The sequence below is a fragment of the Lissotriton helveticus genome, chromosome 10 (assembly GCF_964261635.1).
Source record: "Lissotriton helveticus chromosome 10, aLisHel1.1, whole genome shotgun sequence".
Classification (NCBI taxonomy): Eukaryota; Metazoa; Chordata; class Amphibia; order Caudata; family Salamandridae; genus Lissotriton; species Lissotriton helveticus.
In genome coordinates, this window is record NC_136071.1 from 207552151 (window position 1) to 207573828 (window position 21678).

General features: G+C 44.8%; 1 protein-coding gene across 1 annotated transcript in view; it reads right to left on the minus strand.

Annotated features, from left to right (window-relative positions):
• Positions 1-21678, minus strand: part of BAIAP2L1 (BAR/IMD domain containing adaptor protein 2 like 1) — a 558841-nt gene that overhangs the window by 153610 nt on the left and 383553 nt on the right. The window contains exon 10 of the mRNA XM_078665168.1: positions 1959-2166. Within this exon, the coding sequence (XP_078521294.1) occupies positions 1959-2166 (208 nt within the window). The remainder of the gene's footprint in view (positions 1-1958; positions 2167-21678) is intronic.

Here is a 21678-nt window from a genome sequence, read left to right on the forward strand (position 1 = left end):
TAAAGGGTATCCTAGAGGGGGATCTTGTGTCACTCCGAGAAGCACTATCCTCTGGAACTCCCTTCCTTTTAGCAGGATGGCTCATGCTCACTGGAGAGTGTTCTACCGCTCTAGACCTTCTCCCTGAGACTGATTCTCCTTCCGCAGCTGAAACCGATCTTGGAGACCTCTGTTGCGGCCGAGGCGTATGACCTGGCGACGGAGTTGGCAAACTCGACGTAATGGTTTGTTGGGTCGAAGTCGACATGGGCAGAGACGGCCTCGACGCTGTGGATTGAGACTGTGCCGAGGGCTGAGAGACTTGCCTCGACGTCGAAAGCCGATGTTTTGATTTCGACAACAGATGCCTCGACGTCGAACGCCGGTGGTGTGACGTCGATGGAGAATGCCTCGACGTCGAACTATGGTGATGTGACGCCGACGGAGACCGTCTCGATGACGTCGATGACTGGGCGCCGACGGAGGTTGCCTCAACGTCGAACGCCGATGACTGGGCGTCGATGGAGGAAGCTGCGACGATGAAGACTGGTGATAAGGCTTCGCGACGGCTGTCTCGATGTTGAGCTCCTATGCTCAACGGAGACCTCTCTCTCTATGCTGCACATCGCCCCGTTGACGGTAGAGGAGGTACCTTGTCTCTCGACGCTGAAGTCTTCGTCGTCGAAGGAATGTGACTCTTCTTCGTCGTTGTGGACGGAATCTTCGACGCCGATCCAGACGCCGAAGGAGACCTACCTCTCTCAGAGAGACCATACATCCTAATCCTCTCTCTATCTTTGAGGGTTCTCCTGGACAAAGCCCTGCAGTGTTCACAGGTGTCTGCAGAATATGTCTCAGTGAGACAGAAGATGCACACAGGATGTGTATCAGTCCTGGCCTTCTTTTTCCCACAGAAAAGGGCAGGTGTCAAAAAGAGAAGGCATTTTGACAAAAATTATCCTTTTTTGAAGCTCAAAAAAGGCAGCACTAACCCTCTAAGGTCAAAAGCTGTCGAGTGAAAGCAAAAATTGAAGAAATTCACCAATAATTTTTGACAGAAAATCAAAAAAGGTGGGAGCTGTTAAACCAGGGTCCTGACAGAAGGAGCCGGAAAGAACAACTGACCTAACTGTCACCCCTGAGGCATGATAGGAAGCCAGGGGTCATGGCTGCCTTAAAGGCACGGTGCCATTTTTGTTGAAAATGCTTTGATTTTCTATGTTATTGCTTTACAATGCAGTCTGTGGGCTAACAAGGTCTATTAATTAGCAATTTTCAGGATTTATGAGTCTTTTGCTCATTAAAACACAGAGTTCAACGGCTATTTGTCCTAATGTGTTTTTCTGGTCTCATTGCTAATTCAGTGCATGTATGATTATTTACATTGTTTAGCCTCATTTTTGGAGCTGCATTGGTGTGAGAAAAAATGATATATGTGCATACATATTTGTGGAGCTATTTATATGTAATTTATATATATATATTTATAATATTTCCAGGGTCCCCGCACGTGGGCGGGAATATTCAGTGCTTATGACTATTGATGAGGATCCCCTGGAAGAGAATCTGAAGTATTGTGATTACACCCAAGAAAATGCACACTCTGCACTCTGTAGCCTATCAAGATAACACACCAAAAAACTATTTTTAAAATATATATATTTGGCTGATACCAGAGGGAATCCCAATCAAGTGGCAAATAATTCCATCTAGCATCATCTCTCCATAACATGACAATGCAGACACACCACCGTTCTATTATCACTTTCTTTACCAACAATATTATGAATCTGAAAAGAATGATAGCCGAATATGAACTGCAAAGCACGCAAATAGTTTTTCATTTCTTTAATTGTATGTTTGTTAGATATATTTCACACAACTTCAGGAACACCCAATAAATTCATACGTTTACATGTAACCACATTAGTGCAAGTGATGCTACATGCATACTTTGACAATAAAGCAACTGAACTTACGATTTGGTACTTTCGTGTTCTCCATACAGCCAACCATCCTTATCTTCGGAAATAAGAAGTGTGATTATATCTCCTTCTGCAAAACTGAGTAATGTCTTGTTGTTTCCAGGGTTATGTGGAAAAATTGTTTTAACTTTTGATCTCTTCATCATGTTCAATCCTGTTGCAACGGACATGGATCTTGGTAAAGCCACTTCCTCCGAATTATCTATGAAAAGTTCAGTGGAATTAGTACATTGAATAAAACTACTTGACAAAAGAAAAGCTGGTCACCATTTGACTTTCAATGAAGCCCCTATGCCTCTTAGCTTTAAAAACTGCTCGGAATACTGTAATGAGCAGAGGCTGTAAAAGCAAATTTCACATGAATAACAGCTTAAATTCAGTGTTTCTATTTTGACCACTGACCAGTGAAAAGATTAACTATCCTTTGGAGTTACCACACCTGCCTCTCAAAGCTATTATTGTTACTTCTGGAAGCTAACAAAGCAAAAAAGCATTCTTCCCAGACATTGGAGAGCTTGCTCCACATGCCTCGGAATGAATTACTTATTAACACTGAATTTGCAGTTTGAAATCTGGTACAGAGTCCTATTCCTTGCATTATTGTGCACACTAAAGGATGAATTCAGAACCGACACAATTTTATGAAAAAACATTAGCAGTTCACTGAGGGGGGTGTCTGTAATTACACTCTTTCTGGTTTGACAGAATCATTCCAAAGGCCATCCTCAGGTTGTAGAACAGGATTGTTTTGTAAGGTGAAAATTTGACTAACCACTAACAATGGTTGCTCTCCAGCACGAGTATCCCTCAGCAGATTTAGAAGTTTTTAATGTCTTCTATGCAGACAAGAAAGATGGGGAAATCGTTTTTGCCACACATTCTCTGTACAGCGTTCATCCATGTAAACACGTTGCTAAACGCAAGATGTACACTTTCCCTTTAAGAGGTACCCTTGGTGTTAATGTAAAGGATGAATCTCAGGATGTAGTAGTGCAACAATGCATTTTCTCCAGTTTTTATTTACAAAGCACACTGTCAGGGCAGGCTTCAAAACTGCCAACTGACATACATTTCTGACCATTTTGCACGTTTCCAGCAGTTTTAGCTTTCTTATTTGTCTCAGTTTATTTTCACCACAGTATGCATCTACGAATTTTCCAAACTTTTTAACACGAATTCAATGATATGAGATCTGTATAAGAAATAAAAGTATATAAGACAGGAATGTGCGAGGAAAACATTATCTGTAAGTATTTCTTAAGCATTGGTACCTTTTATAGAATCACACCCTATACTCAATTAGTCCCATATAGGTTGGGCATCCTGTAAAATTTCATAAATATAGCAGAATTGTTCAACAGCGTTCAACAGCAACCTCATCCTGTGGACTTGCACTGTAGCCACTGAGGTAGTGAAGTAAGAGGCTCTATTCTATATAGAGACTATCATAACTTTTCTTTTCATTGGCCAAGGGGGACTTTGGTATAGCCACATAAAAAGGGGAGGTTACTTGGTTGCATGCATATCCGTGAGATACCAACAGTAGATAAAGGGAAGTAGTTTACCTACAGCAATAGGTCTCCATCATGGATATACCACTGAGCATCACTACCAACGTGCAGGACGAGATTTACAGCAGAAGAGAAAAAACTAGCCAAAGAAACCACATATTACTGCTTATGTAAACGCATTGCTCTTGCTCGAGTCTTTACCTTTTATGCACACTTATTTATGTATTCATTTATGGAGAACGATTTTAATGAAAGGCATCTATTTGCTAAAAGCAGTAGAGCTAAAAGAGTGGAAGAGAGATAACGAAAAGACAACAGGCAAAAAAGATGGGCAGGTCCGATGTGGCAAAGATTGGTGACCTAGTGTACCTTAACGGGAGGCAATACAAAGCTGGTGACCAGTGTCCTTAAGTTCCTACATCCAATGCAAACATTCCTAAAACGGGGCCCTTCACAATATCAACAACACTAGAGCTTCAGACAGAAACATGAAAGAATATAAGAGGTCAGGATCCTTCACAAGAAGGAGGGATTAGTCTAAAGAAGGCTTTGTGTGAAAAAAGTGCTTTCTCTGTTTTATCAGAAGCCAATGAACGAAGAGAGGTACCTGCTTTATGTGGTATATAAAGAAGTTCTTGAGTCATAATATATTTCATGTAGTTTTATTTATAGATAGTTACAGGTCCAATTCTTAAGGTAATTAATAAGAGACCCCATCAGGAGTGACCTCCTTGTCACTCAGCCTGCCTGCAACTGTCAGTAGGCTTAGGCATTCACTATAACATTCTATGATGTCATTAGGAATTATTACATTGACATCAACAGAGCAACAAGGAAATGCATAGTTAAGAGACAGAGACAAAGTCCCTGTACAACACTTTACATGGCTCAAGTTGTGCAGCTGCACACAAGACTTCCTGGTATGTTCTATAGGCACTGAAGCGTAGCATTACGGTATTCCTGAAGTCCAATATGAAGGCAGTGCAATAATCTAAATGAGAGTTCAGACAAGCATCCAATCATGTGGCACAATTTTTGAAATGGATGAAGGGAAAAACCTTCAGCATTTGAAGTCAATGAAAACCAGTGCACCAGTCCTTTTAATTGTGTGGTAAAAATGATACAGTGATGTGCAAAATAAAGGACACCCTCTTAAGATTCTGTATTTATATATGTTAAAAAGTATCTGACGTGCATCTGCGTCATAACAATAGATAAAGTGAAATTCAAGAGATAAATAACCCACATACCTTTTAATTTGTCATATTGTATTAAACAAAAGAATCAGCTCAAGGAACTAGGGCTGGTACCTGATTTGGCTACCCTTTTAAAGAAAGGCAAACAAAGATTTACCCACCATTTCGGGTTCTGGTCTATTACAAAGGAAGGAATGCGGTCTTGGATTTATCTCTTGACTTACCTTCAAATCCATGATTTAGCAATTATATTAATTGCAAATACGGAGTCCCAGGGTCTACTTCATTACACTAAACTGGCGCCTCATTGCAAAGCAAGGAATAAAGTTCTAATCGATAATTCTTCCAAAACTCCAGCACCAGTGTTCCTTTACCTTTCTTCTCTCTCAGAATCTTTTTCCATCACCCTTATTACCTATTACATTTATTCCAAGCAATGGGTGAAGTTTTCATTTTTATTTCATAGCCTCAATACACCAATACTATGTTCCTTACTTCTTGTAAATGTTATTAGAAATAGTATGAATTCACTTGTTTGGTAATAGTTATTGTAGGTTCTAACTTTCCAGGTAGGTAGGAAGCTCTTTTCATACTAAGGATTTATGATCCTTACACTCCTGCCAAACCGTGAAGTTCGATTTAGGTCTGAGCTAGATACAGCTTAAGCTGTCTCTCAAGAATTATTGTAAATAATTCACAACATACATATTATGTAATATACATAAAGAGGGACTTTGTGTCAGCCACTCTTTGCTGGAAGTGTCATTCATATTTTTGTTCAACGCCTACCATTGGCATCTGGAGTATCCGACATTGTGAGTGACAGCATGCTGCCTCATAAGACAGCACTAAAAGGGAAGAGTCCCCTTCTTTCACACTGCTGACCACGAACACACCGTAGAGAGGAATGGGGACGCGCTGATCCAAGCATCTCTTATTATAGTGAATGCATTTCCCATGAGAAGCAGCACAAGCAGGATGGAAAACACAAGCCTCTTGGGAGGATGGAATGGAAAACGCTTTCCCGGATGGCTGCTGAGTTTAATATACTTCTGAAAAGATGACCACATATTCTTACCGGCTGCTGTATTTTCTCCGTCTTCTCTACTTCACATTTGCTAACAAGTAGTAGTACAGTCAGTTTCACAAGTTATTTCGTATTCCAGACCTTCACTCTGTCTCCATATCAAACTAAACAACCCAGAATCGTGCGTCAGCTGCCCAACTGAAGAGCATCTTTCAATAGGAAGGCCTATACGCACAGAACGGAAACAGCACGTATGATCCCTGACAACGCGTGCATATCACGTCACTCTCCTCGTGCAAGGGAAAGCTGCGTTTGTGGGAATGGGATAGACGAGCGGCAATGGCCAGTGCACGCTTACACATGTTCACTAGTGCACATTGGGAAGGCAAGGACCATACAGTGTGTGGCATTTCTCGAATCCAAAGGTCTGCAATAACTGCTCTCTTCTGGCACTGAAGCACTTTAAAAGTTCTTTTATGGAGTTCATTTACCTATAAGTTGTACTATTGTTCAAAGCAGTGAGGTCATCGACGATGTCACGTGATCTCATAAAAGGTAATCAATGAAGAAATGCGTTACTTACCTGTAACAGCAGTTATCCAGTATTGGTGTCTTTCATAGATTCACATGCCTGAATCATTCCCCGTCGTCGAGATGGGAGCCCCGGTAATAGAAAAGTAATGTCCTATAGACATACATAGAGAAAAATAGGCCTAAGGGCCTTGCCTTAGTAGCCTATCTATGTCCTTTTGTAAAAAGGACCACATTTCCAAAGGTAGCCAATCAGCTACCACCTCCCTCTAGAACCTTCCTGCCAGGAGCCTCAGTCTCTCAGATTTTCGTACGCACCAAGCTAGGTAGACGTAACATATGCTCTGTAGTGAGAGATGAGTCCTTCCTGGGGAGGTGGGAGGGTTGCATGTGAATCTATGAAAGACACCAATACTGGATAACTGCTGTTAGAGGTAAGTAACGCATTTCTTATCCAGTATTATGAGTGTCTTTCATAGATTCACATGCCTGAATCAGAATAGCAAGCAATACATTATGCACATATGCGATGGAATATAACAGTCTGAGATAATACATATCATGTGACTAGATACCATCAGTAATATAAAGAGTAAAGTAAATAAATGTGCATACCATTGCAGGACGGTGGGAAGTAGGAAGGCTCATCTTACTGGAAGAGATGGCGAAGTACAGCTTGGCCCACAGCTGCATCCTGCATCAGTTCCGTGTCCAGGCAGTAGTGTCTGGTAAAGGTGTGCGGCGATTTCCAGGTGGCCGCTCTGCAGATGTCCAGAATCGGTACACCAGCGAATAGTGCTGCCGATGTGGACACAGCTCTCGTGGAATGTGCTCGGACTGAGGAATGTAATGGACGTCCGGCTTTGTCATGACAAAATGCAATTGTTGCCGATATCTATCTGGAAATGGATTGTTTGGAGAGTGGCATGCCTTTTCTCGGCCTGCTGAAGGCAACGAAAAGTTGTTTGGTCTTTCTGAAAGCTTTCGTTTTGTCCAGGTAAAATTTTAGACATCTCTTAATGTCCAAAGAGTGAAGAGATCTTTCCGCCACTGTGCCTGGGTTCGGGAAGAATGAGCGAAGCACAAGTGGTTCATTGAGATGGAAGTCCGAGGGGACTTTAGGAATGAAACGGGGGTTGGTTCTCAATATGACTCTGTCCTCTCGAAATTGCAAGAAAGGATCCTGTATCGAAAGAGCTTGCAACTCACTGACTCTTCTGGCTGATGTTAAAGCTAAAAGAAGTGCAGTTTTCCAGGAAATGTATTTGATTTCAGCCCTATGGATAGGCTCAAATGGATGTTTCATTAATTGATTGAGTACAATATTCAGATGCCACGTTGGTGGTATTCGTCTTGGTCTAGGGAAAGATCTGTAAAGCCCTTTAAGAAACTGTTTTATCAGTCTGTTGGACCATAGTGAAGGGCCTTTTGAAGACCTTGTGAAGCGTGAGATTGCTGCCAGGTGTACCCTGATGGAAGCATGCGCAAGACCTGTTTGGGCCAGATGCAGGAGATAAGGAAGTATCTGCTCTGGAGTGATCCTGAAAGGGTGTATATTGTTGTCTGTACACCAAATACAAAATCGTTTCCATTTCAAGGAATAAGTTTTGTTCGTGCTAACTGCTCTTGCTTTAGCTAGGACTTCCTTGCACTCCTGCGGGATGCTTAGGTGACAGAATTCCCGGTACTCAGGAGCCAAGCCGATAATCTGAGAGATTTCAGATTCGGGTGGAGTATCTGGCCTTTGGACATCGAGAGTAGAGAGGGATGTTGAGGCAGTTGGATTGATGGACGGACTGAGAGGCGACGGAGGTCCGCGAACCAATGTTGTCTCGGCCAGTATGGGGCAATGAGAATCAATGTGCAATGCTCCATTTTCATCTTCCGGATGACTCTGCTTATCAGGGGAAATAGCGGAAATGCGTACGCAAACACGTTGCGCCATGCGATGGAAAATGCATTTCCTAATGACCCCTGTTGGGGATGCCAACTTGCGAAGCTGTGGCATTTTTTGTTCTCCTTGGTGGCGAAGAGGTCTATTTGTGGTTTTCCCCATGCCGAGAAGATGTTGTCTAGAACTTGTTGGTTCAGTTCCCATTCGTGGGACATTGACCTCTGTCTGCTGAGAGCGTCTGCTATGACGTTGTCTTTTCCTGGGACATACTCTGATGTTAATGTGATGTTGTTGAGCAGAAGCCAGTTCCAAATTTTTTGTGATTCGCGAGACAGCGTCAGCGAGCGTGTCCCTCCCTGCTTGTTTAAGTAGTGCATTGTGGTCGTGTTGTCCGTCCTCACTAGCACTGCTGAATTTTTGATGCGAGGGAGGAATGCCTGTAGGGAGTGAAGGACTGCACGTAGTTCTAGGAGGTTGATATGCAGAGCCTTCTCTTGCTCCGACCATCTGCCGCTGATTTGTAAGTCTTGAAGGACTGCACCCCATCCTTCGAGAGATGCGTCCGTCGTTATGACGTGTGGAGTTTCTGGTAACAAGAACGTGAGACCTTTGGATAGGTTCTTGAGCTTCATCCACCAACCCAGCGTCTCGGATATTTGTCGAGTGACGACAATGTGATCCTCGAAGGAATCTGTACATTGGGTCCACTGTTTGGTCAGGGCCTCCTGAAGGGGGCGCATTCTGAGCCGACAGTGAGGGATGAGTAGAATGCAGGAAGACATCATCCCTAGAAGAGATTTGAAAATCCTTACTTTGATGGTTGGGTTTGAAGATATTGCGGTAGCTAGAGTCATCAGTTTGTTTTTTCTTTCCAGAGACGGGAAAGCTTTGGAGGAAATGGTGTTTATAGTGGCCCCCAGAAATGTTATTATCCTGGTGGGTTGTAAAGTAGATTTTTCGAAGTTGAGAGTCAAACCTAGGTTCCGGAAAATATCGAGACAGGCGTTGGAAGACAGCTGCGCGTCGGTGAGAGATGGTGCTTTCACCAGCCAGTCGTCCAGGTAGGGGAAGACCTGGTGATTCTGTTGTCTCAGGTAAGCTGCCACAGGAGCCAGGCACTTTGTAAAAATGCGAGGCGCTGATTTGAGGCCAAATGGGAGGACACAAAATTGGTAGTGGAGACCTGCTACTTCGAATCGTAGGAATTTTTTGTGTCGTCTGTGTATTGGGACATGGTAATATGCATCTTGCAGGTCCAAAGATGTCATAAAGTCTCCTTCCTCCAGGGAGCCTAGGATTTCCTGGATAGTCACCATTCGAAACGATTGGCTTTTCAGGAAGGCATTGAGCGCCCTGAGATCTAGAATGGGCCTCCATTTCTTCTTTTTCTGTTGGATTAAAAAGAAGCGGGAATAAAATCCCTTTCCCTTTTGAGCTGATGGGACTCGCTCTATTGCTCCCTTTTTTATCATGGAAGAGATTTCCTTCAGTAACATACGAAGGTGTTTGTGATGATGTTTGTGAGGAGGGGTTAACGGTGGGATGGAGTTGAATTCCAAGGTGTGACCGTGTTGAATCAATTGTAGTACCCACCGATCCGTCGTAATCATTTTCCAATTTTGGAGGAAATGTGTCAGCTTGCCACCAATTTTGAGCGGACAGGACGGTGGGGGGACTGGCTGCGGGAAATGGTCATTGTCTTCCGCCAGCCGTTTTCTTTTGCGATTTGCCCCTGAAGTTCTGTCTCCCGTAGGGGGTCTGACGACTTTGTTGTTGCTGTCGCTGCGGATATTGTGAGCGATTTTGATTATATGAGTATGTGGATTTGCCTTGATAGGATCCTCTGTATGTGGATTGTCCTCTTCCTCTGTGCCCTCGAAAGGACTGGTTTCTGAATTGTAAAGTCCCGAGGGCCCTTGCAGTATCGGTGTCTTTCTTAATCGTCTGCAAGGCTTCATCTATTTTAGCTCCAAATAGTTGTTGTCCGTCATAGGGCATATCTACAACTTTGGTTTGTACCTCTTGCCTGAAGGACGTCGCTTTGAGCCATCCTTGTCTGCGCAAAACTGCGGCGCCTGCAAGCTGTCTGAAGCCTGTCATGGCGACATCGACAGCTGAATCTATGATTTCTGATGCTGACATTTGACCTTCATGAAGGAGTGCCTGGACCTCATCTTTCAAGTTGTCAGGCACGTGCGTGAGATATGGAGCAATATCTTCCCATAGTTGCCTATTGTATCTGCCCAGCAGAGCAATGGCGTTGGCCACTTTGACCGTCATGGCTGACGTTGTGGAGAAGCGTTTGCCTATGCCATCCAATTTCCTGCCCTCCTTGTCTGGTGGTGCTGACAGTGGCGAGGAAGGGTTTCTGGAGTTCTTCTGGGCGGCTTGAGTGACGACCGAATCTGGTTTTGGATGTGAATTAAAACAAGTGGGTGCCGTTGACGGAGTTCTATATTTTTTGTCCAGTCTAGGGACCACTATTGAAACAGATGCAGGAGTTTGCATGAGTTGTAGCCCCTGTTCCCAGATATGTTCTATTATGGGAATGGACCGTGCCTCCTTCCTTATGGGGTCTTTGAAGTCATACAAGAAACAATCCGTTACTTTTGTTTCCATTGCCATGTGAAATCTAGTGGCCGCTCTCTCTATTAAATTGTGGAATCCACCGATATCCACTGGTGGAGAGTCTGATGTGCTGGGTTCCGGTGTGGCCGGAGAATGAGCAACGTAATCCTCATCATCTCTGTTTTGAGAGAGGTCATCTCTAACCTCACCTTCCTCAGGAGGTTCGTCGTCATCATCAGAGGATTGTATGTTGTGAACCTGTTCACTATCTTGAGGAATAACCAAAGGCGCTGGTCTTGCCCTTGGTGATCTTTGCTGTTTGGAAGATTCTTGAGAATTGTCATGTGAAGGTGTCGCCGACGATTCTGGGAATCGCTTTTTATAGTCTGTGATCAGGAATTGAAGATCATTAACTATCTCAGCCGGCAATACGATCATTGGAGTGACTTGAGTATGTACCTGAGCCCGAACAGTTTCTTCCGTAAAAATAACATCATCTCCGTCATCGTCAGTACTCTGGCATTTGACATTGAGATCTGACGGGCTAGTAGCTTGTTGGAATTGTTCATCATCTGATTTGTCAGCTTGTAGTATGTGAGAAGGAAGCAGTGATTGAACCCTACTGGGTGATGTCAATTCGGGCGTAATAGGGAGTTTGGTGACCTTTTTTGATGGAATTAACTCCGCTTTTTTCCATGGCGTCGATGATGTCGTCGTCGACGATGTCGTCGACGGTGTCGTCGACGGTATCGACGTCGATCGTTTTTCAAGCGTCGAGTGTCCCTTCGCCGATGAAGCTGTCGTCGTCGACGCGATCGTCGACGGTGCCTTCGCCGTCGTCGATGCGGTCGTCGACGGTACTTTCGCCGTCGTCGATGTGGTCGTCGACGGCAGTTTTGTCGTCGGCGGCGTAGTAGCCGTCGACGGTGCATTTGTCGTCGGCGGTGCTCCTACCGTCGTCGGTGTCTTCGTCGACGATGCGGTGGACGTCGACTGAATTCTCGTCGACGATGTCGGTGTTTTCTGTTTTGTCGACGTCGACGGTGATGACGACGGAGTTTTGACAACGATTGCTGTTTTTTAATAAGTACAATCGACGATATTGGCTTACCCGTCGTCGACGAGTGGGTGGTCGTCGTCGTTGAAGTCAAGGCTGACGATGCCACCGTCGTCGAGACTGTCGTCGTCGATGTGGAAATCGTTTTTCTTGAAGAGAATGTCATGGAAGTAGACGACGAGGACTGCGATGGCTTTCTGAAGGTTGCAGCATCCTTCACAGACGTGTCAGATCTTGCCTCAGAAGACTTTGAAGTAGTCTTTTTGTGAGGGACGTCTGGATGGCCAGGGGAAGCCTCCCTTGGCCTTTTTAAGGACAGTTTTGAGGAAACTGAAGCCATTTCACTGCCCTCCGAGGAGAGCACCTCATCATCTCTGGTTTTGAGTCTGTTTAACCAGAGGAGCAGTCTGCCTTCTCTATCCTTAAGTGTTTTGGTAGAGAATGTTCTACATACCCTGCAGTCCTTTACTGTGTGGTCAGGGTAGAGGCAAGTCTCATGCTTGTCGTCGACGTGCAGTCTCTTCTTGCCACAAGAAGAACAAGCTCTGAAGAGTCCTTTTTTCTGTTGTTCAGCCATAGTTGAAGTATAATCCAAGTTTTTTTGAAGAAAAGTAGAGAATTTGAAGAAACCTGAGGAGAGCTCAGGTGGGGACTCCCTAGCACAACGTGCGGTAGAAAATCTGAGAGACTGAGGCTCCTGGCAGGAAGGTTCTAGAGGGAGGTGGTAGCTGATTGGCTACCTTTGGAAATTTGGTCCTTTTTACAAAAGGACATAGATAGGCTACTAAGGCAAGGCCCTTAGGCCTATTTTTCTCTATGTATGTCTATAGGACATTACTTTTCTATTACCGGGGCTCCCATCTCGACGACGGGGAATGATTCAGGCATGTGAATCTATGAAAGACACCCATAATACTGGATAAGTTACTTGATATATCAGTACTGTCATTATAAAGTGCCATCAGTGAATTCATAGCAGGGCGGTGAGTTACAGTTGAATAAGCAGCCAATTTCCATGGTTTTAAGTTTTTATTTCATAAACATCAGACACTGTTACCGTTTTTCTTCAAGCAGTTCCTAACTTGTGTTTCAAATACACTACTTTTTAGAAGCCATAAAAACCCTACATTTTCCAGTGATTTCTTTTTATCCGATATACTATATTAAAACTCCCCTATTTTCAACGCTGTGAAGTTAATCCTCTGCTCATTTAGTATTGGCGTACTGCCTCCGCTGCAGTCTGCACACTGGGCAGCCACCTGTGCCGCACACAGCTTCTGGTCACACACTTTGGGGCCTGGCTGTTGTCCGGACACTCCGCTCAACCTCCAGGGCAGTTTACCGCTTCTGCCACAAGGCATCCCAACATACTAAGCCTGGGATGGCGACACTGGAGGTTAAACACTGGGTTTGGCCATCTGGGCCCTGCTATACAAGGCTGATTGCTTTGCGATAGTGCCACATGGCGTCAATTTTGATCCTGGTATCATTAGAAATGGGTGCCGTTGTGCTCCTCCTTCAATTGTCACTCCTCTTCCCCGGCTTACTGCATGCAGCCCAGAAACACTCACTCACTAGAAGAAGAGGTGCAGAAGTGGGGAAAAGCACAAGGGAGACTGTGGCCGTTGAGGGGTGTGGCAGTCTATGCAGCAGAAGGCTACCGGATACCCCAATACCATGGGAGGAGCTGGAAGTTGCTGGAGGCAAGCTCTGCTTTTATATTGCAACTCACTCTAGTGGAGCTCCACACAGCACACCTAAAACCAATCAGGGAAAAATCTATAGTAAAAAGAAACAGCCACAGAAGGGCAGAGTCTTGGCAAATTCCTCACTAATAGATGATTAGCTAAGACTGCTCCGATTGACCAGACCTGCCCCTACTTCCTGCCTTGACTGTTCAGATATTTACATTTTGTACTGATTGTTTTTCTGGTTCCTACCTTAAGTTCCTTCATCTTTAAGAAGACTTCCGTAGTTCTTGTTCCTACCTGCCTTGGATCACTCCACTGCCATCGATTATGACTAATTTTAAATTCTGATCAGTGAAGCTATCCTTCTCTGAGTGATTACACGGACTTGCGTTAGTGCCAGTTTACAATCTGGAGGGATTTATCATAATTTCTTTGAAATTGCTGCTTGGGATACCGATTGAGAGCAGTAGCAGTACATTCTGTATCAGATCCCTTGGAAGGTCTGCCAGGAGGAAGGGTGGTTGACTTACCAAGAAAATATACTAACATTGCACTATAAAGGTAAAACATTTTACTGATTATTTCCCTTGCCTAGTTTCAGCTCCCTTAGTTGGTGTCATCGATATCTGTTCCTGTACCCCTTGGGTTGGGGATAAGGCATGGGTTCCACCTTGCTGTCCGATATACTGGTGAGCAAAAGACCATAAGGATGTAGAAAGGCGCCTCTTCAGATCTAATAATGAGTACATTTATTTCCAGTAGCTGGAACTGGACAAGTATACACCTAGAATCCATAATTCTTCACCAATTAGACATCAACGTTTTGTAACAAACCTCCTATCAGAATGCAACAGATTCTGTGACAATATTAAAATGATGTTTCTAGAAAGTGAGAAAATCGAAGAAACAATGCTATATTTTAACTAATATCGCCCGGTCATCAAATTAGATGTTTGTGTTTGTTTTGGGTTGTTTCTTTCAATTTCTTTATGGCGTTTCTTTATTAGACTTTAGTAGCAAATTGCTATTTCAAAACTACATCGCAACAATTTTCACAATAAAATCGATGCTGCCCAATATCGCAATGCCCAGCCAGTAATCTTGCTTAATAAGAAAAAGTATGTACATATACCATTACTTAATATTACACAAATATATGGAACATTGGAATGCAAGGATATTACTAATATACTATTATCCAGAACTTAAGGAAATATGCGCTCCATTGGAAAAAATGAGGAAAAGTGCTGCTTTGTTAAGTGGGCAGCCTTCTGTAAATTCAATGACTCTAGGGGTAGTATCTGTAATAGATTGTTTGCCAACAAATCTAGTTTGTTGCAGTTCTTCAGCTGCTTGGATGGGAATATTTGATGCACAGTAAATATGCAGTTTCCCCTGCACTGAGTGCCTGAATGATGATACTCTGACTTTTGATTTTTGGACCTGGAGCTACAATAATGTAGCGGGTGTGCAGACGCCCTGGACAATCCCCGACTGAGTAAATCCAAGTGTGCACTCATCTGTTGATAATGGAATTCAATCTCTGTCATGAGCTTAGCATATAGAGCTGTAGTGCCAATAAACTATGTTTTGAGAATCACCAGTTTGACCAGACCTTTTCAACTGAGTCAATGGAGTGAATGCCTACTGGCCCATTTGTGTAAAGTTCTACTTCTATACGCTTACACAGTCCTTTGCACTAACATCCTGAGAGCAAGTTAGGCTTGTTGATGTGTGCAACCTGCATAGTTCATGCATGACGTGAGCGGGAACCAGAGTAATGGAGACTAGTGGGATCCATTCTGGATTACCTTCCTGGCCTTGTACAATGATAGAGCTGAGGACAATGTTCCATGTCAGTGAAAGTGTAATGATCCCCTTCCTGTAGCTGGAAGTCCGTCAACAGTCACCTGACCCGCTACCTTGAGGAGAACAGCATCCTGGACCTGTCCCAGTCCGGGTTCCACAGCAACCACAGCACCTAAACTGCCCTCATCGCCGCCACCGATGACATCAGGGCTCTGCTGGACAACGGCGAAACCGCGGCCCTCATCCTCCTGGACCTATCAGCCGACTTCGACACTGTCTGCCACCGCACCCTATGCACACACCTTCACAACGCAGGGATCCAAGACAAAGCACTGGACTGGACCACCTCCTTCCTCTCCGGCAGAACCCAGAGCGTCCGCCTCCCCCCTTTTCGATCCGAAGCCACAGAGATCATCTGCAGCGTACCTCAAGGATCATCCCTCAGCCAGACATTGTTCAACATCTACATGGCACTACTCACTCACGTCGCCCGACTGCACAACCTCTACATCATCTCCTACACCGATGACACCCTGCTGTTCCTCTCCCTCAACACGGACCCCCTCACCACCAAAACCAACCTTCACGAAGGAATGAAAGTTGTTGCCGAGTGGATGAAGAACAGCCGTCTGAAGCTGAACTCAGACTAGACGGAAGACCTCATCCTCAGCTCCTCCCCGTCGGCTTAGGACGTCTCCGCACTAGGAGCAGGACCGACACCCAACGACCACGCACGCAACCTAGGCTTCATCCTCAACTCAACTCTCTCCATGACCAAGCAAGTCAACGCCATCTCATCCTCCTGCTTCAACACCTTCTGCAAGATCTACAGGTGGATCCCCACCAAAACAAGAAAAACGGTCACCCAGGCCCTTGTCAGCAGCAGGTTAGACTACGGAAACACCCTTTACGCAGGAGCCTCAGCCAAACTCCTGAAACGACTACAACGCATAGAGAACACCTCTGCACGCCTGATCCTCGACATCCCCCGCCGCAGCCGCATCACACCCCACCTGAGAGACCTGAACTGGCTTCAGGTCAACAAGAGGATCACCTTCAACCTCCTCACCCACGCACACAAAGCACTCCACAACACCAGACCGGCATACCTCAACAGACGACTCACCTTCTACAGTCTGAACCGCCAGCTCCTCTCCGCCGACCTCGCCCTCGCCACTGTCCCCCGCATCCGAAGAGCAACCACCGGGGCAGATCATTCTCCCACCTCGCCGGCAAAACCTAGAACACCCTCCCTATCCTCCTAAGGCAGACCCAGGACCTACTTACCTTCAGGAGACTACTCAAGACCTGGCTATTCGAGCAGTATCAGCACCCCCCCCCCTGCAGCACCTTGAGACCCTCACAGAGGAGTAGTGCGCTTTACAAATGTTTGATTGATTGATTGAATTAAAGAATGAAGTGAGGGCAGAGGAGACAGACCTTCCTTCTATATATTATTATATCTTTTGCTATAAAGGAACTGCTGGTCAGTCTACCTGAACACTGTCAATTGGTGGATGGTAGTGGTGACGGGTGGGTCTGCAGATTCTATTGTGAATGATGGGGAAACCTTTAGATGAACCTTGCCCTTTTCCATTCCCCTCATTACTACTTCAGTTTGACTGATGGCAACTGTTTGCGGAAGTCACAACCTGTTATGTCTCTGTTTGGGTTTCCCAGGGTGGCGATGACCTTTCTGTGAGGAGCATTACTCTACACTAGGGTAGAGCCTAGAGAACAGCCTGGAAAAAACATTTGGAATGTGAACCACCCACAACCGATTCTACAGTTTCAGACAATGGATTTGCATCTTCTGTCTGCCAGTTGGTAATGAAAGAGGGACACGCAACCTCATTTGTTTATTCCAGTTCCAAGTCTTTTATGGCTGTGGAAGGGAGTGCTCCACAGAGTACTTAGAGGGCTGCTGTGCAACCAGGGCTGGTGTCTGCCTGAAAACCAGTCTCTCAGAGGTGACCGCAAATTACCTGAAGTCTGGATCTTTTGTTGGACAAGCTGTGCAACATTCCTGATGCACCTAGAAGCATGTCTACCTTGCTGCTGAGAAAGAGAAGGAGGAGCCTGCCTACCTTGGTGGAGGAGAGACTGCCCAGGAAGGAGTGAGGTGCAATAGGTCCCAGAAGGCTGTGTGCCACCCAGAAGAGCAGACTGCTGGACAGTGATCTGGGGGGACCCGAGCATCACATGGCATCGCCAAATTCTGGTTCCAGGAGGGAACTGCGAATTCTGTGACAAAGTATTACTTAGGCTTGGTTAGGGTTGTGATTGTGTGTTGCCATTCAGTCCGAGATAAGGTTGCATCTACCTAAACGTTTGCAGGGCTGAAACTGTTGAAGTTGTGATTGGCTCATGCTGGGTTGTAACTACTGACGTTGTGACGGGCCCGTGCCAAGCTACAACTACAAAAGTTGAGAGAGACCCCTGCGGGGCTTTATCTGTGGTACAGCCAGCCTGGCCCGGATTGGCAACTACAGAGGCCCAAGGGATGACACTCATGACCCTGTAGAGGTTTGCTCAAGACAGCTGCTTTCTTGACCCATGTGGAAGAATCATTGAGGGCATGTAGCTCAGCCCAGCACCTTAGGCAAGAGGTTCTCTAGAACAAATTGCTGGTGTGCTGCGGCTCCTCTGTGTAACCAGGCATGTCCAAGTGTACCTAGTTGCCTGGGAAGTACACTGAAACAATTCATCTGTAAACTGGTAAGAAACTAGGATTTAGCACACATTCTGTTTAAAAGAGTCTGAACCAAACGTGTGCTAGAGTCACAAAGTTCCTGCTTTGCGGCAGATAATGAGGAAATATCCTGGGACACGACAGAGAGCCTACGGAGTGGAGAACGGAGACAGAAAGGGGAGGAGGGAACAGGAGACATGGGTGCAGTACCTGTCAAAGTAGCAGCTAGGGGCACAGACTTGATTTGCTACTAGTTGCATGTAGTATTGAGTAACGTTGTGTCAATAAAGTACTGTCTTTGTTGAAAAGTTAAGCACAAGGCTGGGCTTTCACCTTATGGGGTTGTTGACTGTAGAACTCTGAGCTCAAGCACCACCATTCTTTAGCTCACTCCGCCACCCCAGTTCAGACATGGCCATACGCAAATCAGTCGGACCCTGTGCCTCATGGGAACAGTCCAGCCCCGAACTGCCAAGCCATGTCTTCCCTGGACCGGAAACAAGCATCCTGGGACCGGTTTCTGGCTAATCAGCTGTCATCAGCCAGGCTAGCTTGAATCCAGTGGCAAAGTGATTTGCATAAGGCCATGCCTGAACTGGGGTGGCGGAGTGAGCTAAAGAATGATGATGGATTAAACCCAGATCAGTTGACTGGGGGGTGAGTCCATGCAAAGTTCAACACTCCGTCCATCGTCCCATTTGGTTTTGCTTTGTTCGCCCTAAGTTGGCAGGGTATGCCCAGACATGGGTCCCTTGCTCACTTTGCCACTGGATTCAAGCTAGCCTGGCTGATGATGGCTGATTAGCCAGAAACCGGTCCCAGGATGCTTCTTTACGAATGGAATTGGAATTGTTTTGTGAGGCAGTAGAAATGCTGTACAGTAGGACAGAAATACTTTTAGGATGTCAGTCAAGCAATAGAAAACTTAGCATTTGTAAGATATAGACATTCAGTGCAATAGGCTAAAATGCAATGGAATTCCATAGCAGGAAAACAGTTATATGTACATAACTTACCCTTTCAGTCTTCAGGGGTTTAGACCAACACTGGGCAAGGTTCAGTGTAAGGTTGGCTCAGGCACTTCCACTAGCTGGAGATGCCCTGGTCAGCAAAACAAAGGGGAGGAAACCTTTAAGGCTCAACGCCCGAATGCTGTTACTGCTTGGGGGTAGGCGAGAAACACCTCCATCCCAAGCAGGCTTTGTTCCTGACCCACGAGAGCACAAGGGCTCCCACATCAGGGGGTCAGAAAATTTGTCTGTGTGTGCCAGGCTGGTGCAGACCTGTCCGCTGCACACTAGCACGTTTTTCAGGGGGTATCTCTAAGATGCCCTTCGAGTGCATTTTGTAATAAATCCAACACTGTCATCAGTGTGGGTTTATTATGCTGAGAAGTTTGATACCAAACTTCTTAGCATTCAGTAAAGCCATCAAGGAGTTGTGGAGTTCGTAGTGGCAAACTCCCATCCCAAGTACTGACATGGACGAATAATGTAAATATTTCTCATTGAAAGATTAGAAATATATATTCTTATCGCATCACGAAGGCTGATACTCTTGGTAAGCAAAAGGAACAAACGATGGATGGAATGCTGAACAATGCAAACTCTCCCCCTCAGTCACAAGGATCTGGGTTTAATCCATTATTCTTTTGCTCACCACACCACACCAGTTTGGACCCAACCATATGCAAATCAGTCTTAAACCTGTGCCTCATGGGAACAGTCCAGCCCAAACTGCCAAGCCAGGTCCTCCCTGGACTGGAAACAAGCATCCTCGGACCGGTTTTGGGGCATCATCCCTCATCAACCATACTAGCTTGAATCCAGTGTCGCATTGAGCATGGGACCCACTTCTGGGCATAATCTTCCCACTTAGAGAGGCAAAAGGAACAAATGATGGATGGAATGCTGAACAATGCAAACATTCACCCCCAGTCACAAGGATATGGGTTTAATCCATTGTTCTTTTGCTCACCACGCCAACCCAGTTTGAACCTAGCCATATCCAGATCAGTCTTGACCCTGTGCCTCATGGGATCAGTCCAGCCTGAACTGCCTTACCAGGTCCCCCCCCGGACCGGAAACAAGCATCCTGGTACCCGTTTTGGGGCATCACCCCTCATAAGCCAGGCTAGCTTGAACCCAGTTAAGAGCAGAGGTCTAGAGGCTTCTCTTTTCACTTGATGTGCAAAAGAAGGAGATATGTCAGAGAGTAGAGCTCACATCCTCCGTTATTGGATCTTTCATAGATTCACATGCTTGTATCATCCCGTCGTCGTAGTGGGAGAGAGAGTGGGAGAGAGAGTGTGTGAGTGTGTGTATGTATGTATATATATATATATATATATATATATATATATATATATATATATATATATATATATATATATATTCACTGAAAAAACCATAGGTTTCACACTCGTTATAGTTAGGAATTAGCATTTAAAAAACACCTTTGAAATTCACTGAAAAAACCATAGGTTTCACACCAGTTATAGTTAGCTGAACATTTTACTCATACAAAACCATTGAAATTCCCACGTTATAGTTAGTTGGCCTCACTATAACTCGCGCGCCCGCAATCCACTGCTGATGAGGTCGCATATTACATCATTCATGACATGGTCAGTGACATCACTGATGACATCTCAAATGACATCACTGATGACATCACTGATGACATCCTCCATGTGATAATACGATACACCTCCTCACACTCTAAACTAACCTTTGATACACCCAGTGTTAAATACAAACTACCATTCCTGAAATTATTGACACACCAATACCCTTAACTACATACGCACTCACTGATTCCTAGGTCTACACACACATCCACTCATTCACCCATACAATCACTCATACATACAGTCACTCATCAATAGAACACTATCATATCCACTCATACACCTATACAGACACTCACACGCTGACACTCATCCACAAAGTTACTCAAACACCTACTCAGTTATGCAAAGAATCAATCACACTCCCATTTCCTCAACTACACAGTTTTACACACTAAACGTTACTTATTCAAACATATACTAACACATACTTACTCTCTTTTACAATCACTGATACAAGTACACATTGATCCATACAGTCACTTACGCAATCACAGGCTCTCATGTATAGTCAATTATATATGCCAACTCTCACAAGCACTGTGTTTTACATATGTACTTACTTGGACATGGAGCACTGAGATAGCTATTCACTCACCAACACACCCTTGAAGACAGTCAACCACCCATACAGCTCTTTCCACATGCACTGTTGAACCCATATACCAAGTGAATCAACTGCTCACACATATATGCACAGTCACACACCTCCCAGCCACCCACACACACACTCACCCTCACATACAAATACTTGGACAACCAATCAATAACCCATATAGCCACTCATATAGCTACTGATCAACACATGCAGCAGCTTACACAACAACAGACATAATGATGCACACATTCAGACAGTTTAGTCACTAACCAATGCATTTAGTAAGACACATTTAATCACTCACTCATACAGTAAGTCACGCACCTACTAAATCCTTCATCCAGACACTCATACATCCACTCATTCTTCAATATATAAAACATATATTTACTTTTCAGAAACACACATTCACTGGATGATGTCATCAGTGATGTCATCAGTGATGTCATTTGAGATGTCATCAGTGATGTCATCAGTGATGTCACTGACCATGTCATGAATGATGTAATAT